This window comes from Mus pahari, chromosome 21 (assembly GCF_900095145.1).
Source record: "Mus pahari chromosome 21, PAHARI_EIJ_v1.1, whole genome shotgun sequence".
NCBI classification, from domain to species: domain Eukaryota; kingdom Metazoa; phylum Chordata; class Mammalia; order Rodentia; family Muridae; genus Mus; species Mus pahari.
In genome coordinates this window covers 46,774,027-46,784,419 of record NC_034610.1, presented here as the reverse complement: position 1 = coordinate 46,784,419, position 10,393 = coordinate 46,774,027, and the positions used below count along the sequence as shown (strand labels likewise).

Sequence of the window (10,393 nt, the reverse complement as noted above, 5' to 3'; positions counted from 1 at the left end):
GCCCCTGCCCCTGCCCCTGCCCCTGCCCCTGCCATCAGAACTGAGATTGCAGATCTGAGCCACTATGTCTGGGGATGGAAGAATTTACTACCTCCTTGTTCAGATTCATGGACAGAGAGTGGAATGTGCATTTTAATTGACTATCTTTCTTTAATTTGGTCGTGAAAATGTCATTGTCATTAAACAAATCCAAATTTCTAGTGATAGTTCACTTGAAAGTAATTCTGTAAGATCTATTTAAGAAATACCTTAATTTCAAATTAATGAATATAATTTATAATATTTTCCTATGTTCTTTTAGGGTATATTATTGGAAACCACTACTGTTTTCATATATATATATATATATATATATATATATATATATGAAAACCTATGGTTGGCTTACCATTTTCATAAATTTAATCACAACTTTTTAAAAAACAGTAAAATATATTGGTTTCATGGATTGCATTACAAAAATAACATATATGTGTTTATACATATATATGAGCATATAGGTATTCATAGGCATACATATATTCACACTCATATATGAAAAATTCCTTCTGACTTACACTCTAAATTCAGCCTTGTGATTTCAATTTCTGAATGAACAATCACCATCGGCTCACAAAAAGTCATCTAAGGGCAGAAAAACATATTTTTACATGTAAGTCTTTAATACTGGATTTACCACAGCTAAACCTACATAACAATAATGTTCAAGATCATATCTATTCTATGTCAAGTAACAGATTATATACAAACACCAAAGTATAACTTACCATATATATTTTAACTCAAATAACTGATGCTAAAAGCCCATGAAATTGGTGCCTATAGCTCACTATGTTCATAAATATAATCACCAACTGTTTTTTTTTATTTAGTTTATGTATATGAGTACACTGTAGCTATCTTCAGACACACCAGAAGAGGGCATTAGATCCCGTGACAGATGGTTGTGAGCCACCATGGGGTTGCTGGGAATTGAACTCAGGACCTCTAGAAGAACAATCAGTGCTCTTAGTCACTGAGCTATCTCTCCAGCCCCCAATCCCCAACTGCTTTTAAAACTGTAAAACACGTGGGTTTCATGAATTACGTAAAACACGTGGGTTTCATGAATTACATCACAAAAATAACTTAGACCTAGACGAGTCTTTTTGGAAAATTTTACCAAAGAGAACCATCTTCAATGCTCTTCGGAACCAGGGATAGAAAAAGGCATAAACCATCGGATTGAGGGCAGAATTCAAGTACCCAAACCAATACAGTGTGTCAATCAGAGAAGGTGGGATGACATAGCCCAGGAAAGGGTCCAGGACCGTGCAGAGAAAGAACGGGCACCAGCATACGAGGAAAACGCCCACCATGATCCCTAAGGTCTTTGAGGCTTTTGTTTCCTTGCTTTGTGGCGCTCGGTTTTTCCCTTCTGATCCAACTTGAATATTCGTACGATTGATTGACCTTGCCTGCCCTTTAGCTATGAAATATATCCTATAGTAAACAAATAACATAACAGATCCAGGTATGTAGAAGGAAGTCATGAACGCCAGTACCCCAGATACTTTACTAAAGAAGGGAGAACAGCCGCCCAGGTAGCCGACCTGATTGTGATACAGCTCTTCAACTCCTTTTAAGTTCAGTTCCAGGAAGATCATCCCAAATGCATAAACAGCAGGAAGGCTCCAACTAACGAGGATCATCACAAGAATAGTGGAGATATTGATCTTGGCTTTGTACCTCAAAGGGTCACACACAGCACAGTAGCGGTCGATGGAAATGAAGGCTAAGTGGAAAATGGATGCGGAGCTCAGCATGATGTCGGTGCTGGTGTGAACTTTACAGAGGATGTCCCCAAAATACCAACAGCGTTCAACAGTTCTCACCATGCTGCAGGGCATTATCAGACAGCCCAGCAGAAAGTCGACAATGGCCATGGAGTGAAGGAGCCAGTTGGTGGGCGTCTGAAGTTGCTTGAAATGGGATATGGAAATTATTACTATTAAGTTGCCAACCAGAGTGGCCAGAATTATGAGTGACATTAAGCTGTACAGGGAAGCGCGGACTTCCCATGACCAGTTGCTGTTCCTGTGGGAAATATTCGTGATCGTGTGGCAAAGATGCATCGCTGCAGAGAACTAGACACGCTCTGGGCTTTCCCTTTAGCTGTTGAGCAACACTTCTCCAGAACTTCTCACAGTCGGGTTAGAATTCCACCTTCTTTCCTTTTTATGGGCACACACCTGTCCCTGAAATCTGAGAGGAGAGAAAAGAAGAAAAATGAGGAAGCAGTCAGCAACTAACTCAGTCTTTTATACCATATTCCCACGTTCTTGCTGAAGAATATCTGCTTTGGAGATTTTGTTTACAAGGAGGTCAGTGTAATGCTTCCGTTTAAAGCATGTTTAACACCTAGTTGGAGCTGGACATTCTGCTAAAATATAAAACTCGGAATAAAATAAAGTCAGCGCATAAAACCTCCATGTTCATAAGCCAGAGAGAATCATTATTCTGATGATTATTCTGTATTTCCATCAAGGGAAACGGTCTTTGTCTGAAGGAAGACAGAATCTACAGGTCAGATTTACCTGGGTAGAAGGTAGATTTAAAATAGCCTTTAAGTGTATCCCCGGAGACATTTTCCCATCAATACTCTATCAGCGTCGTTCTTAGCCAACTTACTATTGGATTACCGAACCCAGTGGTTAGTCTTCCGACCGCGTTTTGTCTGGGATCTCGTCATTGTTTTCAGATAGAGCCTTCCTCTGGCTCCTGAGTCGGCACCCCTTACAAGTCTGGCACCTGACAAGCTGATGCCTTCAGTCCCAGCTGCTCACCCGTCCTTCCCCTCCCACATGCCCCAGTTCCCTTCTGCACCTTCTCTTCGGACAGTTGCTCATGAGCTTGTGTAATCTACAAGCCAACGAGTCCAACACAAGCCTCATCCTTCACCTTCCCTCGAAACACCAGCGGAGCTTCCTGCTTGCTGGAAGACATCGCTCTTAATGTGGAGGTCAGGCTGTCTCGTTTTCATCATTTGCCCAAATCTTACTCTTTCTCTGACCTGAGTGTCTTGGAAATATGAGCTCCAACTTGAGAGTAGTTGATCCCGACCCTAGATGAATGGATAAAAATGCTTTTCATGCCAGCCTGATGATTGGAATTTGATTCCAGAAGCCAGGAAGTAAAAGGAGAGAATGCTCTCAAGGTTATCTTAACTGGATGTGTTTTCTATCTCACACACACACACACACACACACACACACACACACCACATACACATGTACATACACACCCACATACACACCCACACACACACATACACATGTACACACACATACACACATACACACACACATGTACACACACATACACACACATACCACACACACATACACATAAACACACATACACATGCACATACACACACATACACATATACACACACATACACACGTGCACACACACACACAGACAGAGACAGAGAGAGAGCATGTATGCCTGCACTAATAATAATAATAATAATAATATAACATTCCTCAATCCAAAATCTTGATGAAATTCTTTTTTCTCTTGCTAAAAATACCTACCTGATAAAAAATTATCTTGGCTCTTCATGGAAAATATATCTAAGACTAGACCACTTTTTATTTCTACTTACAGCCATTCTGATCCAAGCCATTTTTCAGATGCTAATGACATTTTCCCAGCTGTTTTCCATGGTATTTTCTTGTATCCTTACAAGGATACCAACCAAGAAAACAACACTATTATGGAAGGACTCATATGTTAGTGTGTATTTTCCCAAAATATTGATGTACTATAAAAAGAGTAATAACACAAAATATGTTCTCAGAACCAATCCCAAGCAGCCATGGGCTTAGAGGTTCAGGGAAGCTGTACAGTGATGTCCCACACCTGTCCCTGTATTCTATAAGACCATATTCATGGTGAAATGTACCCCAGGAATTGTTCTCATTAATGCGCATGTGTGTGCTGCATCCATCGGTCAGCTTCGTATGGAGTCATCAAACCTCTCATTCTTTCCATTCTGAGATCTATTTGCATGTAGCTGGGCTACCGCCGTCTTCCTGTGCTCAGAGAGAGGGCAACAGAGAGAACTGCACGCAAGAACTTCTGTGGTTTATGCAAACTAGGTGACTTTTTCCATTACCATTCAAGATAGAGGTTTTGTGAAATTTAGTGAAATTTCACAGCCTTAGAGGTGAAACCTAAGGAAGCTATGATAGATTTATGGAATTTTTCACTAATCAGAAGTAAAACTTCCAAAATCCAGGTATGATCATTTGGGGCAAGGCAACTCTGCTCATCTTTGAGACTTCGGAGGCTGAAAGGAAAGCTTTCTCCAAAGTTGTGCATTTATCAGCTGGAACTTGCTTTTTGCTTTATTCCTGATTCTTGATGTGTGCGTCTAAGCTAAGAAAGAGTGGATTGGTTCCCTGTTCACCATTCTTCATAGAAGGTGAAGATCATGAAGGAACTATATGTAAGACATAGGTATGGCTAATGGATGGCATGGAGCAGAGGAGCGTGCTGTTCCCTTTGCAATCAAGGAGGAAAATTCATCATAAACTGCACCTGGGAGATAGCTAAGCGGTTAAAGCACAGCCTGGAGTTCAGATCCCAGCATACACTTGGCTTACACTGAAGTCTCCCAAGGCTATTCCTCCTTTCTAGCAGATGAGAGCGATGGTAGTCTGATTTTTAGAGGCGAGGAGACTTCTTTTAAAATAATGTGGACCTAAAATTGCAACTGAACTTTGCTTTAATTCGAAGGCTATTGTTTTGTGGTAATTTGTTGGCCTTAGATGAGTTATAAAATTCTGTGGACCCACAAGTAGTATTGTTCTCAAACTTAACATCAGATGTTTAAAGGCAGAGATAGTTACTGAGAAATCAGTGCCCATGAGAACCTAGGACTAGTCAATTAGCACTCTTCCATGGGCTCTTCATCAGCTCTTGCCTCCAGGTTCCTGCCCAGTGTGAGTTACTGCCCTAACATCTCCTTTGATGATGATTGACACTGCTGTGGAAATGTGAGTCAATTAAACCCTTTCCTCCCCAAGTTCTTTGGCTGTGGTATTCCATCACAGCAGTAGAAACCCTAACTAGGACAGACAGTTAGTAGGGACTCACATCAGCAGCTCATACAACCCAGAAATGGACTTTCCATTAGAGTTGATGTTGTTTGACATTTCTCCAAAAAGTTGCAGTCCTTAATTAATGTGTTTTCCCAGAGTCACACAGCCTTAAATGTCTCAGGAGTGCTGAGCTGAACCTTTCATTTAATAAGAAACAACATAGGGAGCTACAAGGAACTAGTTTAAAACAAGAGAATGTTAAATGTAAGGACATTTAACAAAGAACAAAGAAATGTCTTTGTGTGAGTGTGAAAGATGTCTCTCAGAATCAAGGATTCACAAGATCAGACACCTATGGGCCCTTTATTGCTTGAAGACATGAAAATTAAGATGTTGAGAACTAGGTTCTAAAAAAAAAATTATTTCTATGCAAATCAAAGAGAATTGTGTTTCAATGATTGCAACAAATTCTGCCTTAAAATACAAATGCAATTAAGGGAGAGCTGCACGTTTTAACAACCAACTGTGGAGTGAACTCTCAAGCACTGACCGTGAGCTTTGTCAGTGAAAGAGAATCTACTGAAGATACCCCGAAAGCAGAATCTTAGAGATGCCCCAAATCCCATGCTCCTGAGATGTGTCGCCAAGGAACATTAAAACACCATTAACAATGTGGAATGACAGCAGACTGAAGCCGAGTCAAATAAGAAAGGATCGTGGAGGCAGAGAAATGAAAATCTAAAGCCAAAAACAGTTACAGCACACTAAGAAGATAAATGTGAATGGTCTAAGAAATGGTCATAAATCACTGGATTCAAGAAACTGCAGTTCAATCTCACCACTGGAAACTGCAGTTCAATCTCACCACTGGAAACTGCAGTTCAATCTCACCACTGGACTATGAGATGCTGTTTGTGACAGGTTTCATTATGTCCAGTCTGGTCTTGAATTTGGCATTCTCCTGCTTTGATCGAAGAACGAATGCACCCCAAAACTTGGTTTTATATTTTAAAGTTTAAAATGTTCATATTGTAACTCAGTAAATGTTCACTGTAACAGTTTTTAAAGCAAGAAAAGTGTCTGAAACAGTCTGACTTTATTTTAAATATTTATCATTAGATACATATGGTGAATATTCAATAAAATGTTAAATATAAAGGCCTAGTTTTTTTTTAATCTAAAAGTGGAATGATATCTTTTAAAATAAAGAGAAAAACATTGCAACATTTTTTTCTCAGTGTTGTTAGGGTATTTCAAAACCCCATAGGCTAAGTTCATTTGTCGTATTTTATACAAACATATTTAATATGCTTTTTTGCATAAGCATGAAAATAGTCATTGAGTTGTAAAATCTAAGTTCACAGTACTGTTTTCTTCGGGATAGGGAAATTGAAACTGAACAGATAAAACCATAACAAGAGAGGCACTAACACCAAACTTAGCCATAGATTTCCCTAGGCCATCAGTTACTCTTTCTTCTTCAAATTCAGGGTTCCTTCTATGAATTCTTTACTACCATATCAGTAAAAGATATTGAATAGTCTAAAATATATTGCCTAGGACTTGCTATTAACAAACTCCAATTACCTGTTTCTTTTGCCTGAACACTTCTTTTCATGAAGTGTTTATCCTTGTACCAATATATTTAAATCACACTTTTGCTAAAGTTCTAAGCTCAACTCATGTCTTGTTTTCTACTAGACAATTTTGCAAATAAAATTAGTTATGGATTTAATAATAGCTCTATTCTAAAATATTTTACAGCTCTGTATTTCACCCTGTATCCTTTCTTCAAATAATGAGAGTATTTTTTTTGACAAAATCTTATTTTTAAAGGAGAAAAGAAACAAGGGGGAGGGGATGCAGCTGAAGTCATCATGCCTGAAAAGGAATGTGACCAGAAGCAAACCGTCCCATTGCACAGAGCAGAGTAGGTGGCAAAACCCACTAGAGTCGTCACTATCAATAAAGACCAACAGAAAAAGGTTAAGAACAATCCCCCTAGATTATAGTGAATAAGCTTCTGCTACTCTAACATATATGAGGTAAATACATGGGTGTCAGCTGATACTTCTGTGGGAAAAAGATTTTTGAACACACACACACACACACACACACACACACATGCATGCACGCTTGAGGTAATTTGAAAATATGCCAACATTTTCTCTCAAAATTATATTAGCATTATAAATACCCCAATTGATACTTTAATAATTTAGTTCCATAGTTTTTGTATAGGGTGACGATAAGATATATTTTAATTTCAAAATGTCTACAAATAGTCTGTGGAAATTATCCGAATAAGTTCAAACTAGCAAAGCTGTAACAGGGAATGTGCTGATTGACAACAACTGCAAAAGTGTTTCAGTTCTCAGTTTTCCTAGCTCTCTGTACATGCAAGGTCCCACGTGGAGCACATGGTTGAAAAATTACCTTTAAAGCATCCTTCTTCTACTAAAGCAACTGTTACATAACTAAATTATAGCAATCTTGTTTATCAATGCACTAGATAGTGCAACATTTCAGAGTAAGCACCGAGCCACCCAACGATGGGTCTCATTACCTTTGTCATGCTCGCCACAAATTCTCTCCACAGCTCAGGACCGAGGGTCTCTAGGGTCTGCTTCAGCCGCTGAGTGTCTGCAGACCTAACTTCTAGGTGAAGAATGGGCAGAGCCCATGCTGGAGCCCACAGCAGAAATCCTGCCTTTGGGACCAGGTTGTCTTTCTCTGCCTCTTGTCCACGTGCTACTGACAAGAGCCCGCTACCGGTTTATGACGCTGGATAGCCAGCACACACAGAATGCCACGAATATTAAAATCTGAAACAGATAAGCTGATAATAAATCTTTCTGGAACAAGGTACCTGCGAGTTATCAATACAGCAGGAAGCCGCTTGATTTCTAAACCACCATCCGGAAGTGTGCTGTGAGCAAGCTAAATAGCCAGGGTAAATATTACCACGACTTTAAAAATAACCCCAGGGATGGGCCACCCATAATCACAGCCATCAGTGTTAACAGAATATAAATGAAAACACATATCCATTTTACCTGCCATAATTGTTGATTGATCTGAAAGCAAAGGACTTCTCTATTACACACCAGTACAAAGGAAACAGCCAGTACTCAGAAACGCATTCATTACAGGAGCAGATGTTAGGTACATAGAATAAACTGAAACCTAAAATATCTTACCGTTAGAAAATGCAACAAAGATACAGTTCTTATGTAATAATAGTGATAGTAGTAGTAGTAATAATAATAATAATAATAATAATAATAATAGCTAAAAAGAAAACTTTTTATATCCTGACCCAGTACAAATAAAGGTAAAAAGCAAAAATGTGAGGGAGCGGAGACTTTAGGAAACTGTTTCTGCTCTGTTTAATCGTCTCTGATATTTGCTGTTTTATTCCTTTTCTGTTTTAGTTTGTTTCTTGGCTTTTGTAGGGGGGTGTGTTTGTTTGCTTTTTGAAACAGGGTTTCTCTGTGTAGCCCTGGCTGTCCTGGACTTTAGAGCAGGCTGGCCTCGAACTCATAGAGATGCACCTGCCTCTGCCTCCCCAGTGTGTGAACCACCATGCCCTGCATTTCTTTGCGGTTATATGGTCACAAACATTTACCTATGGCCTTATTTCATCCCCACATACACAATTTCCAGATGGATGCCTTTGTCAGTCATGACGCCTGCCGGGACAGGAGCTAAACAGAACAGCTGCAAGCGGGGCGTCTCATCCGCTCGAGACTGTTACTTGGGAAGCAGGTGATGCTGGAAACGACTGAATTTTACTGCCAGCTCTTTAAGCTCTTAACATTCACACCTTGTCTCTGCTTCATTGGGGGTGAAAGGTATATCCCCTCCCTTTGAGTGTGATTTCATTTTATATCTATGGGTATTTTGTCTACACATATGTTTGTGCACCACATGTGTGCAGTACCTGGGGAAGCCAGAAGAGGGCGATAGATTCCCCAGAGATGGGGATTTCTGAAAACGTGTGAGCCATTTTGTCGGTGCTGAAAACGTGTGAGCCATTTTGTCGGTGCTGGAACTCAAACAGGTCCTCAGGAGGAAGTTTTAGATATATTTCTTGGTGACTTTTATTTCTCTACAAATTATAGGAAGTAGAGAGATCTTAAATGGCCTTTCCAATATCCTATAACTGTCCAACAGTGAGATAAACTAAGAATCGGGTATCTGTGTTTAGCAGTAGATAATTGAAAAGTCACTGTGGTGTTTGCACATGGAATTCACTGGTATGTCCATCTGGCACACAGGAAGCTCTATCCTTAGATCCTCACAAAACTGTCCTTGGTAGTTCATGGCTACAATTTATTGCTTGGGAAGCAGAGACAGGAAAATCAGAAATTCAACTTATTCTTGGCTGCATAGAAAATTTGAGGATAGTCTAGGCTTGTGGAGAGAGAGAGAGAGAGAGAGAGAGAGAGAGAGAGAGAGAGAGAGAGAGAGAGAGAAAGTTACCGTTACCGTGGTCTCATACATCCTCTTAAATAATAGAAACTTTACTAAAATGGACTGAATAAAAGAGTTAAGTGAAGAGAGCTATTATTAGTTGCTTTAATTCATTTCATTCACATTTTTTTCTGAAAAAAAAAAAGATCTGTAATAAAAATGAGAATAAGACTCTGAAGTGCATAAGATAAGACTAAGGTTCCTGATTTGTCAGAGAAGTGTGGAGAACATTTAATAATCTCAGGAGACAGGTTAGATGTCACCAAGAGGAAGTGTGATGGCTGTGTGATGGCCAGGGCTAAAGGTTATATTCTCATGACCTGATTCAAACAGGACTGGATCAAAGAAAGGGGTAGCCAGGTGAATAAATGTTTTGAACACACTGCAGGGAAGGAAAGTGAAGAACGAAGTAATAACAGACAGACTGAGGGGTTCAGGATATAAAACAATGAAAACAACCTGAGCATGAGAAGGTCTTAGGGGAAGTGTGAACTAAAACTATGTTAGGATCCCATTGGACTCCAATCAGACTGGTTGTCACTAACAAAACAAATACCAACACTAACTTAGTTCATCAAGCAGGGAGACATTGAACTCGAAGCCTTAACCCTTCTAACTAGTGTTCAGAGAGCTAAGAGGTTCTCAGTGCACTATCAGAAGAGAAAGGGAATAGTCAATATAACCCAGCCACAAAACCTGAGAGAAACAACAGAAACAAGCCTGGAGGACATCCCTGTCTAAAACTGGAAAAAGTATACAGGAATCTTATCCTGACCCTGACCCTGACCCTGACCCTGACCCTACCTTAACCCTAACTCTAATCCTAA

The 10,393-nt window shown here is 39.6% G+C and overlaps 1 protein-coding gene across 1 annotated transcript; it reads right to left on the bottom strand.

Annotated features, from left to right (window-relative positions):
• Positions 1-1,115: 1,115 nt before the first annotated feature.
• Positions 1,116-2,114, bottom strand: Taar1 (trace amine associated receptor 1). The gene has a single exon (XM_021220881.1). It carries the CDS (start codon positions 2,112-2,114, stop codon positions 1,116-1,118), a length of 999 nt encoding a protein of 332 aa, XP_021076540.1.
• Between the last annotated feature and the right edge of the window lie 8,279 nt (positions 2,115-10,393).